This window comes from Ovis aries, chromosome 1 (genome assembly GCF_016772045.2).
Source record: "Ovis aries strain OAR_USU_Benz2616 breed Rambouillet chromosome 1, ARS-UI_Ramb_v3.0, whole genome shotgun sequence".
Lineage (NCBI taxonomy): Eukaryota > Metazoa > Chordata > Mammalia > Artiodactyla > Bovidae > Ovis > Ovis aries.
In genome coordinates this window covers 18,551,269-18,574,393 of record NC_056054.1, presented here as the reverse complement: position 1 = coordinate 18,574,393, position 23,125 = coordinate 18,551,269, and the positions used below count along the sequence as shown (strand labels likewise).

At 54.5% G+C, this 23,125-nt stretch overlaps 1 protein-coding gene across 8 annotated transcripts in view; it reads right to left on the bottom strand.

Moving 5' to 3' along the window:
• Nucleotides 1–1,517: 1,517 nt before the first annotated feature.
• ST3GAL3 (ST3 beta-galactoside alpha-2,3-sialyltransferase 3) overlaps nucleotides 1,518–23,125 on the bottom strand; it is a 224,543-nt gene continuing 202,935 nt past the window's right edge. For 6 of the 8 annotated variants that reach the window (XM_015091928.3, XM_027968878.2, XM_042247078.1 and 3 more), the window contains 3 exons: nucleotides 8,282–8,428; nucleotides 7,958–8,104; nucleotides 1,518–2,562 (listed from right to left, as the gene is read on the bottom strand). In XM_015091928.3, coding sequence (XP_014947414.1) covers nucleotides 2,473–2,562; nucleotides 7,958–8,104; nucleotides 8,282–8,428 — 384 coding nt within the window. In that variant the 3' untranslated portion in view covers nucleotides 1,518–2,472. Of the gene's footprint in view, nucleotides 2,563–4,437; nucleotides 5,848–7,957; nucleotides 8,105–8,281; nucleotides 8,429–14,972; nucleotides 22,240–23,125 lie in introns of those variants that run through there. The other 2 variants (XM_042247079.2, XM_042247098.2) reach the window with 2 other exon arrangements.

Below are 23,125 nucleotides of genomic sequence, written 5' to 3'. Positions count from 1 at the left end.
CAGTGGGACAGTCTGCCTTTGGTCTGGGTGACCAGGTGGAGGGGATTCATTCTGGCTGGGGCTCCTAGAGCAGAGGCAGGCTATGGACAGGAGCTCGTGAGTTCAGTGTCGATCGTGCTGAGCTGTAGGGACCTGTGGATTATCCTAGTGGAAATGTTCAGGAAGTGACTGAATTTGTAGCCTGGAGAAAGTGAAGAGAGCTGGGCTGGAAATAGCAGTTTGGGAAATGTTGACCAGCCGACCATTGGAAACTGTGGGTGGGGATGAAAGTGCTCAGGGGACGCATTTGGACCAGCTGTATTCTCACTGTGTGTCAGAACCATCTGTGGATCTTTTAAAACTACCCAGATCTGGGCCCACCCCCAGACCTGAATCAGACTGGGCATGCACTGTTTCCGCATCTGCACAGGTGATTCTGGTGTATGCAGGCAGAGAGCCACGCCTTTGGGGAGAGCAGTTCATGTGCAGCGGTGGGGACTAGAAGCCTGACTGTCCCCAGGCAGGGAGCAGCTCTGCTTGCCCACAGCCAGCTGCCCAGTTGTGCGGGGGCGTCTTCCCCAGGGCTTTATCAGCCACGGCTGCAGCTTGCTGGCATGAAGCCTATGCCCTGTACAACTACAGGGGGCACCATTCATGTAGCACACAGTTCGCATTGGAGTTTGCATCAGAGTGGCCTTGTCTCCAGCAGAATGGAAGGAAGTTTCTGGGTTTCCCTGTCCCTCACTCAGGGCTTTGCTTTCTCCTCTGCCCAGGAGGCTTTTGAGGACAAAGTGCTACAGTATAGGGACATGTGGGAGTCCGGAAGGGGATGGCACTCAGATTGGGATGTCAGGTGAGGGGCCAGCCTGCCCCACCTGCTGCCACGTGGCAGCTCTGGCAGGAAACACACCCAGGCCTATGGCCTCAGGGGCAGGCATGTGCTGGCCTTTCTCAGGCCCGCCTGCCAAGCAAGGGAAGGGACAGAGCAGATTCCAGGGCTCTGGGGTTATAGTTGGGATGTCCTTTCCACTGCTTGCTGGGGGGTCCTGGAGCTGGGCTCTGCCTTCCTGCTCTGTGCAGGAAGAGGGTGCCGAGAGGAGACTATGTGCCAAGGGGGAGGGTGGGGCTGCCAGGAGTGGGTGAGGTCTGTGGGCTGCTCTGTGTTGGGTACTTGGCAGTGCCACTTTCTTTGCTTGCAGGAGTCTCTGTCCCTGCAGAGCTCGGGCTGTGATGACCCAGCGGTGGTCTCCTAAGTGCTGTGGCCTTCAGTCCCTTGCCCTCTAGCTCCTGTAGGGGGGCACCAGGGTAGATTCCAGGGCATGTCCTGATGCCCCTGGTTTGCCTCTCAAGGCAAAGAGGGTGCGGGACCGCTGTGAGACAGGGGAGGCTCCAGAAGGCCCCTAGGTGACCACGCAGGTCCTGCAGCTGGGAGAGGTGGAAAGAAGGCTGGAGAGATGGCCCTTGGGTTTAGGGCAGCTGCTGAAGCCCTGGGTTCCTGAATCTTCCAGGAAAGTCAGAGAAAGCGAGAAGAGGCAGGCTCAGGGAAGAGCTTTATTGCTTCCATGATGGCTGCCCAGCAGGGCTGCCGCAGCCTGGGTGAAGTCCTGGTGCCTCACTTCCCTCTGGTCCAGGCTAAAGGCAGAACCCGAGGGCCTAGCAGTCTCGTTGCTGAAACCTAAAATAGTTGCTGGGTAGGCTGCTCCAGGCCTGCAGCACTGTCCTAGGGGTTGGTTGCAGCTGGGGTGGGGGTGGCGGCCGTTCCCATCAGGCTGGGCCAGGCCATGCCTCCGGAACTCTTAAGTTCTTTCCTCTCAAGCCCAGGGGCATCTTGTTGGCTTAAAGGATGGCTCCGGGTTTTCCCTGTGGGGCAGCTGGGTGGGACTATCACCTCTGCTCCCCAAGAAAGGCCAAACACTGTCATGAGCTGGAGGGGGCTGGCCTGAGATCCTGCCCACCTCCCGTTGGGCCTGGAGCAGGGCACAGGCTAGTCCTGGCACTCCCACTCTATGGGGAGCCCGTTGGGACCATTGCCTGAGGGGCCCTTTAGTGGGTCTCTTTCTGCATGGCCAGTGGACCAAACATGACATCTCCAACCTGATTAAAAAATAAATTATCCCTACCCTCCCCCCACCCCAAATTCACAAAGTGATAATACACCGAACACTGATTGGAGAAATGATTCTGGCAGCAGCTTTGCTGCCTAGCGTCCGCCTCCTGCATGCTGGGCCCGCTGGGCACAACCAGTGGCCTCCTGGCCTTCTGGCTTCAAGGGCCCAGGCTGAGCTGAAGGCCGAGTGGTGGGCTCTGAGGCTGGCATCTGAGCAGATGTAGCTCTGGCTGCCCTGCCAAGGCCTCGCCACCCCTGGGGCCACGTGGCATGGTCCTTCTCCCGGTCTGAAGGCTCCCGTGCCTCTCAGGCCAGAGCCAGGCCGAGGCCAGTGAAGTGGGCGGGTGGTGGTGGCTGGACCTCTGTGGCCGTGTGCTGGGTGCACCTCAGATACCACTGGTTAGGTCAGTGATGACACGCGCTTTCACCAGTTTCCGCAGAAACTCTTTCTCTCGCTGAATGTTGTGTGTCCAGGACTGAAAGGGAAGACGGAGTGGCAGTCAGTTGGACAGCCCAAGTGGCTGCAGGGACAGAGCCCTACTAGAATGCTGCAGGCTCCTAGGGCTCCATGCCCTCTTCTGAGACCACCACCCTCCACCACTCCAGACGTGCTGTGGCTCACCCTCCTCCTTTCCCAGGACATGGAGAAAATAACCTTCTAACCCCTTTCCCTCGTTCAGGAAGACTGTGCCTCTTCTTCCAAGCCTTAGAGATGAAGGCTTTCCAACCGCGTTCCCATTCCTTCAACCCCTCCTTGCCCAGCGGCTTCTCCAGGCCCTTAGGCCCTTGGCACCCCAAGGTCAAGCGACGTGAGTCATTAGGTCTGGCCCAAGCCTGGGGGGTGGGCCCTGCTGGAAAGGGAACCACGTGGGGTGGCTTAGTCATTCTCTGCCCTGACGCAATCCACTTTCCAGGCCTAGGGGCAGCTGATGAAATCCTGCCTCTCAGATTAGAGGAGCCGGAGGAGGGAGGTGGGGGCAGAGGCTCATTGTATTGTTATTGTGGAAATTGGAGGGAAGATGCTACCTTCCAGGGCTTTCCTGGGGAAGACTGCACCCAGGCTCAGGTTCTTTCCTTTCCCCAGTGCCAGGAAGCTGTGATGACTAACTCTCTCAAAGAATGAAACAGGACTGAATGAATAAAAGAATGATGAAAGCCAGCAGCTTTATCACAGTCTGGACACAGCTGACTGCTCTGTTGCATCCGACGGCATCCGGCTCACCGTAGGATGTTCACGGCCACTGTTTACTGGCGTGAAGAACTTACAGCTTTTGTCTGGTCCTTGTCTGATCCAAGCAGCCTCCTCCAACCTGCCAGATCTTTTCAGTTTGAAACTTGGGCAAGATCCCCTATATTCCTCTTCTCTGAACACCCCCTTCAACTTTCTGTGCTAACCACGAACCTGGCTGCCCCTAAGGACAGCGTCCCCTAGACACGCTTTTCTTCCCTCGCATCCACACCCCATGGTGCTTGGAGGTGGTGGAGTCTTCCCCATTCGTTGCTGCATCTGCTCAACTCTCCCTGTGACTTCCCTCGAACCTCTGGCTCCTTTAGCTCCTGGAATTATTCTCAACTGTCAGCAAGCTGCCCCTCCTTGGTGTAGACCCCTGGGTGATTCACCCTTATTCCTTGCAGATCTATTTTTTAAAATTTACTTATTTAATTTATTTATCTGACTGCACCAGGTCTTAATTTTTTGGATCTTTGTTTCGGCATGCGAGATGTTTAACTGTAGCATGTGAACGCTTAGTGGCAGCATGTGGGATCTAGTTCCCTCACCAGGGATGGAACCTGACCCCCTGCACTGGGGGCACGGAGTCTTAGCCACTGGACCACCAGGAAAGTCCCTTTCTTGAAGATTCAAACTTCTGGCTCACCCCATCTGCCTTTGAAGGCAGGGACTGTTTGGCACAGAGTAGGTGTGCTACATATATGTGCTGAATGAGATGAGATTTTCCAGGTAAGAAAATGAAGGCATGGAGGAATGGCAGGGCCAGGATCCAAGCAAGCATAGAGACCCGCACAGCTCTTTACTTCCCCCACGCCTGCATCACGCCCCAAGAAGAAGCAACCAGTCTGATGCGTCAGTTTCAAGAATATCTATTGGGAGTCTCTGAGGGTTGAAAGGTCAGCAGAGGACTGGATATCTGATGATACTCAGGAATTATTGTTGAGACTTCCCTGGTGGTCTAGTGGCTAAGACTCTCTGCTCCCAATGCAGGAACTGGATCCCACATGCCACACTAGGAGTTCACATGCAGCATATAAAACCCAGCACAACCAACCAAACAAACCAATACTACAAGGCAATAGGACTTTTTTTAAAAAAGGAGTTATTGTTAAAATTCCAGGTGTGATAATGGTGTAATATTTATTTTAAAATGTCATCCTTATCTTTTAGAGAAGGTTGCTGAAATGTTCATGGCTGGAATGATATGATGCCTGAGATCTGTGTCCCAGTAACCAGCGGGGAGGGGAGGCTTGAGAGGAAGAGCAGATTGGACAACCCTGGCGTGTGTTGGTACCTGGGGGCGGGAGGCGACACTGCGTGGGAGTTCATTAGTTTCTCCTCTACTGTGAATGTTTGACAAGTTCATAATAAAAGCGTAAACAGGAAAGTCTGCCAGGGTGCCTCTCTCTTGGGCCAGGCAATGCCCTTTCTCTGGGGATCTTTTCTCAACCCCTGCCCCGTGCACACAGCACAGGGGCTCCCAGCACCCTCCACTCCACGGAACCTGCACTGTCCATGGGCCGGGGCAGGGCTCTGGCACCCTCACCAGGACCCCTGACTCTGGATGCAGGAGAGCCGTCCTTCTCCCAGCTCCCGTCTTTATCTCTGTGCTCCCACGGTTCTGCCCTGACCTTCGCACTTTCTCCTCTGACGTCTCCCTGAGACGCCTCATCCATGCCTCCCTTGTGCTCACTGCTTGCAAATCTCCATTTCCAGCCCAGGTTTCCCTGTTGTGGGAGACTGCTGTGCGAGCCCACTTCACCCTCTGGCCACTGCTCAGTCCCTTTCCTCTTCCCTCCTCCCGGCCTCCCCAGAGAGCGCTCGGTGGGAGCCACAGTCACTGTTCAGCCGCTGTGCTCTGCTCCTTTGAAACAGCTCACCACGGCCCTCGGGCCCCTAACTGGTACCTCCGGCAGCCACGCCTCAGCACCTCTCCTGGGACTTCCGTGCCACACTGGCACCTTGCGCTGGTGACCGTAGGCACGCCCTCCTGGGGTCTCCAGGATCCCGCATATTCTGACCCTTCTCTACTCTCTCTCTTCTTTTATGAATGCCTCTGACATCCCTCAGTATCCCCCCCCCGCATTCAGCCCTTGCCTCACTATCTTCACATCTCACATGCTCCCACTGGGCTGGGAAAATGGGCTGTGAAGCAGTGGTGGGGCCAGGGTGCTGAATGGGTTCCCTTGCCCACTGAAGACACCCCGAGGGACAGCAGGGATCCTACACCCAGGCACCAGCATTTCAGGGACTCCTCTAGGATGCTGAGAGGCAACAGTAATAAGTAGGTGTAAAAACATTACGATTAATAATAATGGCAAACACGTGTGGGCACTTACTATGGCCAGGCCTTCTTTACACATTATCACACTGACTCTTTCCCAGACCTCTCATTACCCCATGTATTGGTAAGGACAGGAAGGTATACAGACAGGCTGTGAACCCAGGCCATCTGATTTCTTCACCAGCACTGCTCAGCACTCCACATGGAGGTGGTGCAGCAGATGCCGCGAGTTGGAGCCAGATGGTTCTGCAGGATGATGAAGGGGGTGGGGGTAAGACAACTGAGAGACACAGCAGGTGGAAGAGGGAACAGCCTCCACCAGCGCCTCAGGGAAGGTGTGTCCTTCCACCTCATTCCGCATGGAGGCCCTCTCCAGGCCTTGCTGATTTAAAATCCGAACCAGTTCTTGCCTCTGTCTCCCTGTCAACACTGAACAGTTCCGGTGGACTTTCACCTCTGGCCTAGACTGCTGAGACAGCATCCCAACTAGCTTCTGCTCCTGCCTGGACCCTCTGTCATGTCGGAGCCACAGTGACCCTACCACACACTCATCTACAGCTGAAAACTGGTCCACAGCTCCCTCCTGCCTTCAGAGCAAAGTCCACTCTCCTCCCTATGGCAGAGAAAGCCCTTCCTGATCCAGCTACTGCCTCTCACCCTCTCCCTAAAGCCATTACATAAAGTTTACATAAAAGGAATATGTAAGAGACCCAGTAAAGGAGTAAACGGAAGCCAGGAGGCAGGTGAAAGCAGTGAGAGCAATTTGGGGCGGGTGCTGGCAGGGGACGAGGCAGCAAGAAGGTGCGTGAAGAGAGGTAGAGATGGAGAGACAGGGTGTCTCCACAGGGTCCTGGTGAACAGGAGGCAGGGCTGGAGCCACTGCTGAGGCGTAAGACAGGTCGGGGGCTCTCCTGGACCCAGGAGGAGCTTACTACTCCTGAACCCCATTCCAGTAAATAGGAGGCCCAGCTGAAAGGTTGTTTCCCAAGAGATCCTCAAGTCTCTCTTATATCCTTGAAATAACTCGCAGTCACTCAAGGCTGCCTGAATGAAGCCCCAAAGCCTAAAACAATACAGATGGGAACAGAGCCCTGGATGGGTGTGAATCTCCTGGGGAATGTGCGGGGTGAGAAGAAGGTCCGTCTAGGACGGAGCCTAGTTAATGCTGACTCTTCGGGGTGGACTGAAGTCCAGGACATGGAGGAAGAGAATGGGAGAGCGTGGCGAGGGAACAGGAGGGCACTGAGAGCCGTACTCAGAGTCTGAGCAGGAGAGCATTTCAGAGGAAGCACCAATCAACACAGAAGGCGCTGCCAAGCGATCAGGAAAGACAAGACTGACACGTGTCCTTTGGACTTGGCAGCCTTGAGTCACTGGTGACCTTGGTGGGAGTCCTCTTAGGTGAAGGGGGAAGCTGGGCTGCGAGGGGCGAAGGCCTGAGTGGGAATGAGAGGGGCAGAGCCTGCCCGGCAACAGCAGTTTTTCTCCTCTCTCTGCAGGGAGGAGGAGAGGGAGGGAGCTTTGGGGAGCATAAGATCTGAACAGTTCAGTGGGTTGGAGGCGGCCTATAAGAGACTGCTGAGCAGGAACGAGGGCTGCTGAGCTGTGAGTCTGCATGGACAAGAGGTTTCCTCTAACAACCCTCGCCACCCAGAGGCAGGAGTAGAGAAGCTGCTCCAAGCACAAGCCGCAGATGCCCAGGGTCCAGGCAGGGAGCAGCGGAAGGCGAGGGGAAGAAGCAGAGGGTGTTCTGGTTTTCCACAGGGGCTCTTGCTATGAAGGGAGAGGGGCCAGGAGAGGCTGGCTGTCTGGGAGAACTTAACATATTCATCACCTGGGAAGCAACTCTGGATGCTAAAGAGCTTCAGTGCCTGGCCACGGGGATGGGTGGAGAAGGTACTGGGGGCATCCTGAGACTGAGAGGCAATGTCTGCAGGTTGTTTGAGAGGGCGAGGCAGTTCTCTGGGGGGATAGAGGAATTGAAGTAGGGAGGATGGCCCTGAGCTTGCACCCCGAAGGGCACGTGATGACCAGGGAGCAGCAAGGAGGAGGCAGGGGCTGCACCAGGACAAGGGGCAGGCGGAGGGGGCGGCGGGCAGAGGGGAAGCTCAAGGAGGAGACTGGGAGAGGGACATGCAGGATGCTGTGGTCAGAGACGTGGTGGCCCAGGACCCCCGGTGGCCCAGCTTAGCTGAGGGTGGGGCAGGGCCTCCCAGGGGTCTCCGAGCAGCCAGCCCCGCCACTGGCTCATCCCTTGACCATTCGTTTGTGCACACTCGGTCAGAGTCTCTCCTTCGTGCTGGCACTGCCCCCTCCCTCGACCAGCCCAGGGACGACCCCACGCCCAGCCCCGCACCTCTCGGATGGCTGCCATGCGCACGGTCTCATAGTAGTGCAGGGGGGCATTGGGTGTGCTCATGTCGTAGCCGAAGCCTGCAACTGCCACCTCGTCACAGCCGTGCAGTGCCATGGTGACTGCCACACTGCCGAGGGTCGGGATGTTCTGGAAAGCGAGGGAAGGTGGGCGGAGTGAGGCTGAGACCCTCAGTGAAGCTCCCCTGAGCTGAGCTCCGCTCGTGAGGGCTGAGTCCTCTGTTCCCACCCTGGCCCCCGTCCTTCCTTGCCAAGGCACCTCTGGCCCAAGTCCCCTCCTCCCCCTCCCAGGGTCCAGATGTCTCACCCCACGGCCCATGAGACCGTTGTTGAAAGGCAATCCGATGAGGGTGAAGGCGGCTTCCTGGATGAAATACGGGTTGAGGATGCGAATCTCGGGGGGTTCCTTGGGCACCCGAGTAGCCACAGATTTCCAGAAGCCATCCGAGGCACTCTGTAGACACAGCACAAGTGGGTGTGAGTAGGCACACAGCTTATGACGGGCCCGGGGGAGTGGTGGGGACCCAAAGTGTGTGCAGGCAAGTGAGAAACCAGGAGGGGGGCATGAGGTGTGTACAGGGAGCCTGGGGCATGGAGAACAAACAGGCTGGAGGGCGGAGGACTCCGCGCGAGCTGGGGCACAGGATGTGGGGCGGAGAGGAGACCACGTGAGCTGCAGGGAGGGCCCGGGGCTGTGCTGCTCTGGCCTGGGGGCTTCTCAGGCCAAGAAGAAGAGCCAGCGGCCCAGCAGTGCCCCTCCCCTTTGCCGCTACGGAGGGGCCCAGGAGGAGCCTGCCCTCTCTCTCCTATCTGCTCTGCTGGGCTCGCCTCCTTTCCCTTCCGCTGAATTTCCTCGCTCTCAGTCAACTGTTCTAAAGTGAACCTGGAAAATAAAGACAGAGCGTGAGCTAGTACGGCACAGCAGAACACTCCAGCCCCCGTTCTGCCACCAGTGGAGCTGGGTCACTCTGGGCAAGTGACGAGCTCTCTCAGCTTCAGTTTCTTTATCTGCCAAATGGGATGATTCTTCCCTCAGGGGTCACAGAACCCGACTGGAAAGGCGGCAGCTCTGGACCCCGACACCCTGGGGTCCACTCCGGGGCTACACATTCCTCTCCTTCTTCCTCCCTCCCTTCCTCTAGTTCCCAGCCCTGCCTTTCCGTTCAGTATACAAGCCCTCCCTGGTCTAGTCCCTCGAGTAGATTGCTTCAGCCATTCTTTCGCGATTGCCTTCAACTCCCTGCCTTTTGCCATTCTATTGTCCTAGCCCAGGGCAACCATGAACTTGGATCAACCCATTCACCCATCTTTCCCTCCCTTGTAACCAGGCTCCCGAGTACTGCTAGAGAAGGTCACAAACCAACCCTGCAGGATGGAGGGGTGTCCCCTAGGCAATGTAAGCAACCCTCTTGTTGTTGGCCAGCTCAGCTATTTCTGGGGTCCCGCTAGATCTGCTCCTCCCCTGTGTTCCCCAAGCTCTGTTGTCCATCCAATCATCCACATCAGAAACCTGGGAATCGATTTTATACATCCCTCTTCATCTCTCCAGCCTGTTCTGTCCTGCTGGTCATCTGGTTCTTTTGACTGTATTTTCTATAGGATCCCACAGATCCATCCTTTCCTCCCATACCCACTGCTACCACCTAAAGTCCAGGTCTCGTCGTCTTTCAAATGGATTGTCATAATGAGGCCGTTTAGAGTGTCTGTTTTATCGACCACTAACTCTCCAGAGCCCAGCAGGACTAGGACGTAAACGGGACACAGTAATTGTTGAGTTACATTCATTTCCTCAACAAACATGTAATGAGTGCCCAGAATGGGCCATCTCTGCCTCCCAAACCACTTTCCACTCTGCTAGAATGATCTTTCTGTATACACACTGGATCACATCACCACTGCCCCACGAGAGATCTGAGTTTTTTAGCCAGTAACCCCGCCTGCTGCTCCAGTTTCCATTTCTGCCCATCGGAAGTCCCCACCTGCTGATTCACACCTTCACGCTTCCACTGCCGCTGCTGCTTCTGTCTATAACGGCCTCCCCACCTCCGTCCGCCTGATCCACCTCACTTGCTTCTTAAGACTCGCATCTCCTCCCTCCTCATGCCTTTTCTGAATGCCTTCATCTCAAGGTAGAAATGGTCTCTCTCCTTTGGGAGGTGAAAAAACATGGAGTTGAGATCTGCTATGGTTTGAAAGTTTGTTCTCCCCTCCTCATTCGTTTGCCTAATACCTATGGTGATGGTTAGCAGGTGGGCCTCTGGGAGGTGATTAGGTCAAGGGTAGAGGCCTCAAGAATGGGATCAGCGCCCTTACAAAAGCGGTCCAAAAGAGATCTCCTGCTCCTTATGAGGGCACCACAATCTATGCACCAGGAACCATCTCTGAACCAGGAAGCCCTGGCCAAACACCAGGTCTGCCCGCACCATGATCCTGGGCTTCCAGCCTCCTGAACTGTGAGAAACAAATGTCTGTTGTTTAAAAGCCACCCAGTTTCTGGTATTTTGTTATAGCAACACGAGCTGACTAAGACAGAAGAATCTTGGGCCTGGATCCAAACTCAGCTCTGGTCCCTCAGCTGCGTGGAGGCCTTGGGCAAGAAACTTACCGTTTCTTTATGGATAAACTAGGGATTCTAAGGGTATTTATCTTATGTTGCGTGAATTCAAGGAGATAATTCAGGCTGAGTGCCCAGATCACAGTTGCTGCTCAGCTGCTATTAACACCAACATCAGCCCCAGGGCAGGGGCTCAGGATCTGATTCATTTCTGTGGCCCAGCAGCGACCTCACGTGTGACGGGGATGTGAACTCCATCCCCGCTCCTCCACCGCCCTCTGTACCTCTACGGGCTCGTGGCCTTCAATGGACTGTCTGCTCCAGCCACCCCCTCCTGTGTCCCTACCTCTGTGGCAATGCCACTATCGTGGGCAAATTCTATCTGTCCTCCAAGTGTCAGCTCAATGGATCAGCCCTGGGGGCAAACTTCTCTGGGTCTCAGCCCTAGACAGATGAGAGAGCAGACCCCAGACCGAGTTCCTCCTGTGTCTACTACCTCTGTGTCCAGGAGAAGTATATGTGTGCAAGCAGGTAAAGGTCAGGACGAGACCCAGCAAGAAAGGGGAAGGTGGAGAAATGGCCAAGTTCTTGTGCAAAACTGGGGAGAAGCCCCTCGGTGTACTGAAGGAATGGTGGGTACCAGCCTGTGCCAAGCCAAGCACAGCCCCCATCCCTTCCCCAGAGCCAGGCAGGCCCCAGCATCGTCCCCCACCCCCACAGCCCCGGGTTCCTGCCCACACCTGCCCACACACACCCAAAGAGGAAGCCCAAGGGCTGCTCAGGAGGGGTGGGGAGGGCAGGGACGGCCCAGCTGGGGGCTGGAGGCTGCAGGCCAGTGTTCAGATACTATTTATGTCTCTGCAACTTTCACCCACTTCACAGGTGCGGACCCAAGATGAAGTGATGTGCTCAAAGTCACGTAAGTGGCTGGGGCAGGATGCAAACCCGAGTGTCGTGATGCCAGGATGAGCGTCCCTCCTGCCACCCCATTCCTTAGCATCACTGCTGTGCCCACTTCAGGAGGGAGGGGGCCTAGAGTCAGGATGAACAGGGCCTCTCTTCGACCCACCCCGCTGGGAGCTCTGAGGGGAGTCAGGGGTCGCTGCAGTTGGTGTCATGCATTCCATCCCACAGAGGGGACTGAGGCTCAGAGAGGCGAGGGGAGGCGCCCGGGGGCACACAGCTGGGGAGAATCTGAGTTGGATTCAGCTCAAGAGCCTGGGTCTTTCCATGACACGAGATTCCCTCTTGGAGACATCTCTTGGCTTTTCCCATGTGCTAAAGGGTTCTGTATGGAACCACTGTGTGAAATGGCAGGTAATCAACTCAGGATCTCAAGCCCCCTTTGAGAATCTGACAAGAGCTCCGGGGTGGAGAGGGAAGAGAGGCTTCCGTGTCTCTTCCCATCTTTACTGTTTCCCAGGAGGAGCAACGACTGCTGGGACTGCTTGGATTCGAGGACACGTGTGTCTCACTTGTCACACACAACTTAGACTGCACAACAACCAGAGTCACCTTTAGTGGCAGGAGATGCAAAGTCACAGACACACCTGCAGCTCCTTGGGATGTGGCAGGGTGGGGGTGGGGGTGGAGGCAGGAACAAGCCCTGTGCTTGGGTCTCAAGTCCCAGAGAGCCTGCATTAGGGCGCTGGGATCCGGCACTGCTGTTTTATTTTCCCCACCTGTTACTGTCCTGGTGCAGCGCCTCCTCAGGAATTCCAGGAAAAGGAGAAACCACCGAGACCAGGATCTGGCTGGGGCATTGCCACGGTGTCCCCCAGGCAGACACATACCAAGTAAACACAACTTCAGCCCATCTCCTCAAATAAAAGCTGCGGCTTCCCTCCTCAGAACAGTCATACATAGGCACACACAACACGCTTACACCGCTGCCGAAGGGCATGGGGTTCCTGAAGGCGAGGGGTTTGATGACTTGAGATTTAGAATCTCTGTGTGGGGTGGGAAGAAAGGAAAGCCCTGTAGACACCAAGACTGAAGGGGTCGGTGGGGCAGAGGAGCCTGCCGAGACTGAGAACCAAGGGTAAGACGAGGAGGCAGGGAGAGTGGGATGCCCTGGGGGACCTCGGGCCCTGGAGCTGGGAAAACCCACGTCCACATCCAGACTCCACATGCGTGCGACCGGGGTGTGTCATGGGATCCTGCAGGTCTCCAGGTCCTCGTGGATAATGGGGATGTCAGGAGCACGTCCTTGACAGTCATGAAGATGGAATGAGGCGCTGTGTGTTTTACAGCGTCTGGCACCACGTCTGGCACGTGACAAGAACTCAATAAATCTTGTTTGTTATGGTTCTGAGTGAGTGTCACAGAAGCCGAGAGTGAGGCAGAGGGTGTGGCTGGCAATGTTAGAGGCCACAGACAGGCCGGTTCATGGACACACATCAAAAGGGGGCCAGCTTCGCCCTTGGGCTCCTTGCAGGAGGGCAGGGTGCTGGAGGCCTTCCTACCGCTGGGTAACCCTGCCAGGCCTGCCCCCAGCACACAGCCCTGTTCCAGAAGGCCTGTCCAAACAGCCTGAGGCTTCTCACATCTCATTTCCCTGACCCACAGGACACAACACAGTGGCCTAGAAAGCTGGCCTGGAAAGGTCAAAGCTCGCTTGCAAGGCCACCTGTGAGCTGAATGCTGGGTCGAATCCCTCTTCCAGGAATGTCCCTGCCTGACTCAAGAGTCTGGACTTGGCTCATGTGTGTGGAGCCGCCGTTCTCCTGTTGATGCAACTTGCTCTGCTCTTGCCAGAGCAGCTGGGAGCAACAGGGGAGAGCGTCTGGGAAGAAGTTCTGGTCCAGCTGGGCTCTGCCGTGTTTGCCGGCGCCCCTGCCTGCTGCTTCTCCTGCAGCCTCTTCCTGCTCCTCCGTTGGGAGGCGAGCAGTCTGCCTGCCAAGATGAGAGGTCTTGGATGGAGGGCCTGGTTACGGGCTGGCTTTCTGCAGCCAGGAGCAGGGCAGGTGTGTTCACTCCCGCCTCTGGCTGCCACCCCCTGAGGATAGGTCACCAGCTCACTGGGGTCACTCCAAGGAGCCACCAGGCCTCCCTGCCTCCATTGTGCCTGCCTTCAGTTCCACACGAATCTGATCTTGACCCTCTCAGGGCTAAAATCTTCAGAGGGTTTCCACTGCCCCACTGAGGCAGTTTGTCAGGATAATTAAGAGAACAGATCTAATCTTTTTTTTTTCCTTACTTAAAAGGAGTTTATAACCCAGGACTATCTACAAATATCTCAATACACAGTATGATTATTACAATATGCACGCTTAGTCTCTCAGTCGTGTCCAACTCTTTGAGACCCTTTCCACTGTAGCCCAGCAGGCTCCTCTGTCCACGGAATTCTCCAGGCAAGAATACAGGAGTAGGTTGCCATTTCCTCTTCCAAGGGCCTACCCAGGGATCAGACTCATGTCTCCTGCAGCTCCTGCACTGCGGACGGATTGTTTACCACTGAACCATTAGGGCTTCCACCCGCTATGACGTGAGAACGAGCCAAAAAGAGGTTGAAAACATTTGCCATACACACACACACACACACACACACACACACACACACACACATCTCTGGTGGCTCAGATGGTAAAGCGTCTGCCTACAATGTGGGAGGCCTAGGTTCCATCCCTGTTGGGAAGATCTTCTGGAGAAGGAAATGGCAACCCACTCCAGTATTCTTGCCTGGAGAATCCCACGGATGGAGGAGCCTGGTGGGCTACAGTCCACGGGGTCGCAAAGAGTCAGACATGACTGAGCAAGCTTCACAGCTTCACATACATACGTCTAGTCAAGGCTACGTTTTTTCCAGTGATCGTGTATGGATGTGAGAGTTGGACTGTGAAGAAAGCTGAGCGCCAAAGAATTGATGCTTTTGAACTGTGGTGTTGGAGAAGACTCTTGAGAATCCCTTGGACTGCAAGGAGATCCAACCAGTCCATCCTAAAGGAGATCAGTCCTGGGTATTCATGGGAAGGACTGATGTTGAAGCTGAAACTCCAATACTTTGGCCACCTGATGCGAAGAGCTGACTCATTGGAAAAGACACTGATACTGGGAGGGATTGGGGGTAGGAGGAGAAGGGGATGACAGAGGACAGAGGATGAGATGTCTGGATGGCATCACCGACTCGATGGACATGAGTTTCAGAGAACTCCGGGAGTTGGTGATGGACAGGGAGGCCTGGCATGCTGCGATTCATGGGGTTGAAAAGAGTCGGACACGACTGAGCGACTGAACTGAACTGAACTGATACATATAAGACATATCCCCCAGATATTCACATGCATACAACTTAAGATGGGAGGAAGACCAGGAATACTCTAGAAACTACAAGTAAAATGAAGTAGAGCTTGAAAGAGGGCTATTCACAGGCTTACAAACTCTTTCAGAACTAACAATTAACCTGGATTAACTAACAATCAACCAATCAACAAATACACAAGTCTCTGTTATGTATAAACCATTTAATTTTTTGTACAAATATATTCTATAATATTTCAGGTGACAACCCTCAAAATATTGATTACCATCCTACAAAAAGAGACTTTTAAGAACATCTGGTCTGGTCCCCTCCTATAGAAACCAAACCATTTCCCCTGAGGGTTCCAGCCACCACCATTCCTCCCCAATAACTCAGACTTGAATCCTCACTCGCCCTTGACCTCTCACTCTCCCCAACCAAGCAGCACCGGGTCTGTGGCTCCTGCACAGATCCACCCACAACTGCCTCCTCCTTTCCCTTGTCAGTCCACTCGGCCTGCAAAATTCCCTAATAATTTGGTAGGTCTGTTTTTGAATCCTAAGCATTAACACTGTACTCCCTCGGAAAGTTCTTTACCCCTTCAAATTCTCATTACCATCATCTCCAAAATATGGGAAATAGGACTCAGTCCTTCTTCATCATGTTTCTGTGACTTGACAATGAAGTCACACACATGGCACAAAGGCAGCTTGTTAGTTTCTGCTATTATTAGTCCACAGGATGAAGTTCCAGCTCCTTGATGTGACTGGCTTATAAGACCTTTCACCGTCTGGTCCCCTCTCTACCCAGGTCACCTCCAGCCACTGCCACCACATCCATGAAGGCTTATCTCTAAGATTTGTGGGGCCAGGGACAAAATTACACATGGATGTCCACACACCACATCCAAATTTTAGATTCTAAATACGTTACTAGTCAAGGTACCAAGCTGTTAAATAAAATATATTCTATTCTCCCTTGCAAAACGACCTAGAAGGCCAGGTTTGAGTTGAGAATTCTGACTCCTAGAGACTGGTGCTGGCCCAGCATGCAGGGAGAGCCTGAGCCCACCTGCTCTCCCCTTCCCTTCTCACCCCAGTCCCATCTCACACCATGGGAAGTACTGTGCACACGTGTGGGGACTGCCCAGTCTGCACACCCAAGCTCTACTCACAGCCTCTGCAAACATCCTCCTTGGACTTAGGAGTCTGCACAGGGAGGGGTGTTCTACCCTCAAGGGCCCAGAAGCGGACTTGGCACTGCTATGGTAAGAAACTCTGGGGTCTCCGGCACCTGGGGAGGATGGGCCTGGGATGGGCATTTCCCTCTGGCCCTCAAGAGAGGCTCTGTAAGGCAAGGCCTGACCTTCTCAGAAGGTGATGCCACCTGCAGTGAGTACAGTGTGCCAGGGGGCCCGTGGCTCCTTACAGCAGTGTAACCGGAGCCACACTGGGAAGCTTTCACCATCCCCATGTGCAGAAGAGGAAAATGCAACTCAGAGGTGTGGGCGGAGGCAGAGGAAGAGGCTGGCTTCTGTTCCTCATGCGGAATCCAGTGCTGTTTCCACGACCCCCACACCCAAGGAGTGAGGGCAGGAGCAGCTGTGCGGGCTGGTCTAGCTGCCCACAGCCTGTGCAGGGTCTCGGGCTACTCCTTTACCTGCATCTGCTAGCTGAACCAACTTTTCATAATAAACGCCTTAGGTTATATCTGGGTTTGGCCATTATCAATAACACTATAATAAAAACCTTTGTAGGCAGATTTTTCCTTCCCTTGGGTGATGGCTCCTGGTGCCAAGTGTCGCTTCCTTTCCAAAAAGCTTGTCCCCATTTGCACTCTGACTAGTAGACTTTGAGAGCACCTGTCACTGCACTCTTGCCAGAATTATGTATTATAATTCAAACACATTCTCTGAAGATGTGATAGGTGATAAGTGGCATCCTGATGCCTTTACATGAAGTTTCTGACTGCCAGGAAGGTTAAACAGATTGCTGCTGTTCACTAGTTACATCTCCTTCCGTGTGATCAGTTCAGTCTCCTGACCCTTAACTGCTGGCGTCCTAATGGTTTTCTTGTCTACTTTCATGATAATAACCATTTGTCATATTTCCTAAATAAACTTTTCAAAGTTTTGTGGTATCCAGTGTTTTTTGGTTGTTGTTTAAATTTAAAGGCTGCTGCTGCTGCTAAGCCGCTTCAGTCGTGTCCGACTCTGTGGGACCCCATAGACGGCAGCCCACCAGGCTCCCTCGTCCTTGGTATTCTCCAGACAAGAACACTGGAGTGGGTTGCCATTTCCTTCTCCAATGCATGAAAGTGAAAAGTGAAAGTGAAGTCGCTCAGTCGTGTCTAACTCTTAGAGACCCCATGAACTGCAGCCTACCAGGCTCCTCCATCCATGGGATTTTCCAGGCAAGAGTACTGGAGTGGGGTGCCATTGCCTTCTCTGAATTTAAAGGCTAGTGTATTATCATATATGATTTTTCCTAGCACTTCTATCATTCGAAAATTTTTTTCCCTCTAGAGATGTGATTTCTATTTTACCTTCTTCAAAATTTCCTTTGGTTGTATTTTTATATTTTACTTTTTAGCCCATTTAGAATTTATTTTGATGCATGCTATGAGGAGAGGGTCAGAAACTTTTTTGAAGGCTATATTTGGAAAAAGCAATGAACAAAAAGAAGAGCCGGCTTGGGGCTGGCTGTGTGATGCCCACAGACAACTGAATGGGGCAGAGGCCAGGGACTGTTTAGTTTTCTTTTTTTTTTTTTTTATCAAGGAGAATGATCTTGGAACTGCAGAAAGATCAAACATGGCTAAGAGGAGAGAGATGCCCAGAAGGGGTGAGAGGAGAACGCAAGGGTCCGAATCTAACAGAATGTTCTCTGGGGCCATGGAGGAGGGAGGCAGCCCCACCAAGTCAGAAGACCTGGGTTGGAATCCTGCCTCTGCCGCACATTCTTGCCTCCCTCTGGGTCTCAGTTTCCACGTTGATTTATTTGTTTAATGCACGCCAGCTCCGTCTCAAACGCCGCTGGAGGTGATGGGCTTAGAGATAAATAGGACAATCCTTGCTCCCCAGGAGCTTATACAAGTCGACAGATAAGAAAGCCCTTATGTATAGTAGGGTGTTGTGGGGGCTCAGAAGAGGAGTGTCTAATATCGCCTCGGGAAGATGCGGAGGTGTGAAACTGGGCATACGCTTTGGTATGGCCAAAGGAATGCTCAGTGCAAGAAGTGGCGGCCAGGACAAGGAAGGGGTTGGAAGGCCCAGACCATGGAGGGTTATGCTGTGGGTTAATTTTGGGCCACACCACAGGGCATGGAAGATCTTAGTTCCCCAGCCAGGGACTGAACCCTCTCCCCCTGCAGTGGAAGCGTGGAGTCTTAACCACCAGACTGCCAGGGAAGTTCCTGGGGCTTCCATTTTTGAGGTGAGAAATGAAAGAAAAAAAACAAAAAGTCTGAACAAGTTTATAAATGTGAGAGGAAGATCCATTATAGAGGTAGGAAAGAAAATCAATGAAAAAGGACAGTTCCTGAGAAGGTAGGGGGAGATGCGTCCAGAGGCGACAGTCAGAGCTGGGTCTGTGTTCACCTCGACCGCTTAACTAGATGTGTGATCTTAGCAAGTAACTCATCCTCGCTGTGCCTCAGTTTCCTAAACCCCGAGATGGGGGTCATAATAGCACCCATTTAACAGGGTCACAGTGAGAACTGAATGGAGGAATTCAAAGAAAGCTGGCAAACGGAAGAGCTTCGTGATGGCCGTGATGAAGATGACGGAAGGAGGAGGAGGAGGGAAACAATGATAACAATGAGTAGCCGAGAGGCCACGGGTGACAGTGATGAAGAGGAGCAGAGCAGGGCATGACATGAGCCCCAGACCCTGAGCATCTCTCCTGGGGGTGGAGGAGCAAGGGCAGGAGGCGGGATGGGGCAAGTGCAGGGAATCTTCCTGGTATAACAGGGGATAACGGATCTGTGAGAAAGAGCCGTGTCCACTGGAGATGGCTTCAGAGGAAACGGCTCCCAGAAGAGCTTGTCTAGAGGTCTGGAAAGGAGACCGCAGGGGTGAGGACCACCAAGCTGGGTCAGCAGAGGACTCGTTGAGCAGTAGGAGGCCACAGTGTCTACCTGCCTCACCATGCTTTCCAGGTGCTTTGCACTGAGTCTCCCCAGAGGCAAGGTGGTGTCCACACGGAGCTCCTGCTAGGCAGGGCCTGCCCAGAGGCTCTGTGTTCCTCTCAGGCCTGGAATAGGGCAGCGGGGCAGGTGCAGATGGTTTAGGTTTGGGTGCCTGGTCCAACAAGGCCTCACACATGCGGGGACCTGGGGGCCATTTGCCTTGTGGATTCCCGCATTGCCAGCCCACCCTGCGGCCTTTCACCAGGAGCCCCATGCCTCTCCCTCTTCTAGGCCTGGCCTCTGACCCCTGCTTTTAGATCATTTCCTAGGTCAGGCCCTACAATCTAGACCAAGATTCCACTCCCTAGTGCAACCGGGATCCTCTAATAGTACCACCACCAGTAATAATAAATATCCATAATTGCCACAGACAGAACATAATTGTCACACATTATGCCAGGTGCTTCTATATTTCATCTTGTTTAACTTGTAAGCCCACTCTGAAGGACGGGTAGTACTATTCTTGTTTTATAGATGAGAGGAGTCTCAGGGGCTTAGGTGATTTGCCTAAGGGAACCCAGCTCACAAGTGACAGGGTCTCAATTTAAACCCAAGTCTGTATCACTTCAAGGCCTAAGCTGCTTTCTCCTCTTCAACCACACTGTCTCTCAAATTCCTCTCCCCCATGCTGGGTGGGAACCACACCCACCAACTCAGCCCAGGTCTCAGAGCGTCTTGAATGGATGACCAGTCAGAGCTGCTCAGCAGTGGGGCCAGCTTTCTGGGCTGCCCAAGAACGAAGAGGAGGAGGCCGCCAAGGGGACTGGGAAGCGGCTCCAGGGGCCTTGGGAGTGCTGGGTGACCATATCCTGGGCCGTGGTGAGGAGGCTGGCAGAGGCAGGGGACATAGCGTGGGAAGCTCACATGTCCCGACCAGTCCAGGTGCCAGGGCTCCATTCTCAGGACAATGGACAGGGCATGTCCAGCCTTCATCAAACACCAGGAGGAGGAAGCTCAGGGCACAGCACGTGCCACAGTGCTAGGACTCTAGTTTGGGGACAGTCTGTCCCATTAGACCAAGCGACTTAGCATTTCTACCTCAGTGACAGCACCAAGAACATCCAACGACGCCTGACCAATGAGTGGCTGCGTGGAGGGACGGAGCCAGATGTGCCTCTGAGAAGAATTCCACGAGAGCTGCTGGCTGCCCCTCCCTCCATGGACCTACATACACCTGTGTCTCTGTGTCCCCAGTTCCTCCCTCCTTCCTGACCTCAGCTTCCCCACTCAGCAGCCCACGGGTGATCCTCTGAGCTGCACTCAGCACAAAGGACCTGCTGGGAGCTCCTCTACCTACTTGATGGCCTGGTCTCCCGAGATCTGAGAGATAAAGGGCCTCAAAAGGTAACTTGTTTGCAGTTACCTAGGCTACCACCCAGTGAATCAGGAAACCAAGTAGCCACAAAGAGGCGCACTCCCATGTGGATGGAGAAAGCATGGCTAGCTCCAGCGCAGGCTAGGCTTTGGGTTGTACAGTCTTCCTTTCTTACATCTTCCCCCCTCTCATACCCCGTCAGGACTCCTAGGAATTAGGAGGTTACAAAGGCACTGAGCCACAGCTGAAGCCTAAGACCTGTTCCAGCCTTGCCCAGCCAGGCCTTGGCTCCGGAACACAGAGCTGCCTCCTGCCAGAATTCTGCATGTGAAGCTCCAGACAGGTGCAGCGAGCACTCCAGTAGCCCAGGGGCTGCACGGTTAGAAACATCACTGCAGGAGCAGGTCAAGCCTGCGGCCAGACACCAGACAGGGCGGCCCTGAGAAGCCACCTCCCCACATTTACCAGGTCTCAGCTGCCAGGAGAAGGAAGTCCAAGTGGCGCAGGCATAAAGAATCTGACTGCCAGTTCAGGAGACTCAAGAGATGGAGGTTCAATCCCTGGGTCGGGAAGACCTTGGGGTAGGAAATGGCAACCCACTCTGGTATTCTTGCCTAGAAAATTCCATGGACAGAGGGGCCCGGTGGGCTACAGTGCACAGGGTCACAAAGAGTCAGACATGACTGAGCACCATCCACACACACAACTGCCAGAAGAGTCTGAAACAGCGCATGGGAGAGGTCCTGCGAAGGCGTGAGCCCTGGACCTGGGGTGGAGAAGGCGCCAAAGAAGCTTCCAAGGTAACCAGCAGGGCCTGGGCGGGCCCACGCTGGGTGCTAGGAGAGGCGAGGCCTTGGGTATCACTGGCTTTCCTCTGGCCGCTCACTCTAAAGGCCCCATCTATCTCTGACTTTGGTGCCAGGAGCCTCATGAACTTCAGACGACTCTCTCCCAGCTCCCGTCTCCCCTTTCCACTCACATTCCCCAACTCTGGGAAGGAGTCCTCAGCAAGGACCACAGGGCTGGTCCAGGAGCCCTGGCCAAGCCAGGGGCAGGACACAGACATCAGCGCAGTGAGCATGTGCTTGAGCACAGCCCACATCTCTTCACCGCAGCTGCTCCAGTTAGGTCCCCGCACAGGTCTGCCACCAAGGTCAGGCCGGGCAGGGAGCTCTCGAGTCTTTGGGGAACAGTGTGGCCCTGCTGTCTGCTTCCCAAGTGGCCTGAGTGTACTGAGCCTTCCAAGTCTAGTTGGCTTCCTTTCTTTTCTTCTCTCTTTCCTTACCCCTTCTGGGGACTTGTAAGAGTCCTGAATTAATTGAACCTGGGAGGATCATGTGACAACACCCACCCGGCTGGACCGGCCCACCTGGGCCTGGCTTCCTGATTTTGGCTGCCTGTCCTATCCAGTCTGCCCAGCAAGAAGCAGGATCTGGTGTCTGAGCCAAGACCAGGACATTTGTGGCGGCTGGGCCTGGAGGGGTAAGACAAGCAAATGGGATCAGGGCCCTGCCCTCCAGGAGCAGGTGAGCAGATAGGCTGAAGGCAGGGTGAGAAAGCAGCCCCCAAGCTCTCTGGGGTTCACCAGGACAGACCCAATTTCCTCCCATTTCTCCCTTAGAAGTGCCTACCTATGATTCCAGTTCTCTTGCCTTCAAGGTAAAGAGCAGGGCTCTGAGAACTAGGGTCTTGAAAACAGCAGGCTGCTTGCTCAGCCCCCACACTCTGCCTGCTATGCGTGGGCAGTGGGCCTGCTTGCCGCTCACACTGGCTGAAGCCAAGCCCCTTTCTCCCCTCTGGGGAGCCAGACCTGCCCTGGAGGACCGGGCTGCCACATCCAGCCTGGCTCTAGATGGGCCTCCCTTCCCCTCTGTCCCACCTACCTGAATTTCTGGACCTGACTTCTGTCTTCGCTCTCGCTTGCTACCTACTTGACTCTGCCTGCCCTTGGCCTTGCTTGGGAAAAGGCTGTGGAGTTAAACCAAATTGCACTGAGACCTCCACAGGCAGGAGAAGCTGTTCCAGCCGCCCCCCAGCTCTCCTTTGAACCTCCAGAAAGAACAGCTAGCTTCTTATTGTAGGCAGAGGGCTTCTGTCATCATTCTCCTACGCTAAGAGGCTTGGGTATTGGAAGATGAATGGCCTGAACTCTGCAGTGCCCTTCTCCTGTTGGCTGGTGACAGCTGGTTGAGGGGAGAGGTGGAAATGAGCCTGGACAAGTTGGCCCAGAGCTGAGAGACAGAGGGCTCACGAGGGGACTCAGTGGGTGGTCCACAGAGGAGCAGTCTGACCCTACTTGGCTATAGAAGCTCTCTAAAGAAAGGGGCCCAGATCCTTGCCTGCCAAGAACAGTGAGTACAGAACCTGACCATTCCCAGAGTGGAGACAGACTCAGTGGCAGGTCGGGACCCAGCCACAAGTCAGTGGTAAAAGCACAACATGGAGAGAGGCCGGGATTTAGAGTTCGGGAACTGGCGCCCTCAAGGTGAGGGGTCTGCTGTCGCTGTGCAACGACCACAGGGTCACGAGGCTGGGAATGGGGTGGTGGTGGGGGGAGCCCCACATGACCACAGTGAGAGAGACCTCACAGAGTGGGGGAGGAACTCAGGGGGAGGGAGGTGGGACGAGTACAAAGTTAAGGCAGGGAGTTGTAGAGATCAGCAGTAAGGCTGGGGCTAGCCAGGTGAGAGCTCTCAGTGAACGCCAGGGGAGGGCCCACAGGGACTGCTGAGGCGGCGCCTGGGGTCTGGCTTAGAGAAGGCCGAGGAAGGACCACAGCCTGAGTCTCCGCAGGCAGGCAGCAGGCCGATGGCAGGCACACCAGCTCCAGGAGTCTGGGCCACAACCCTGGCAT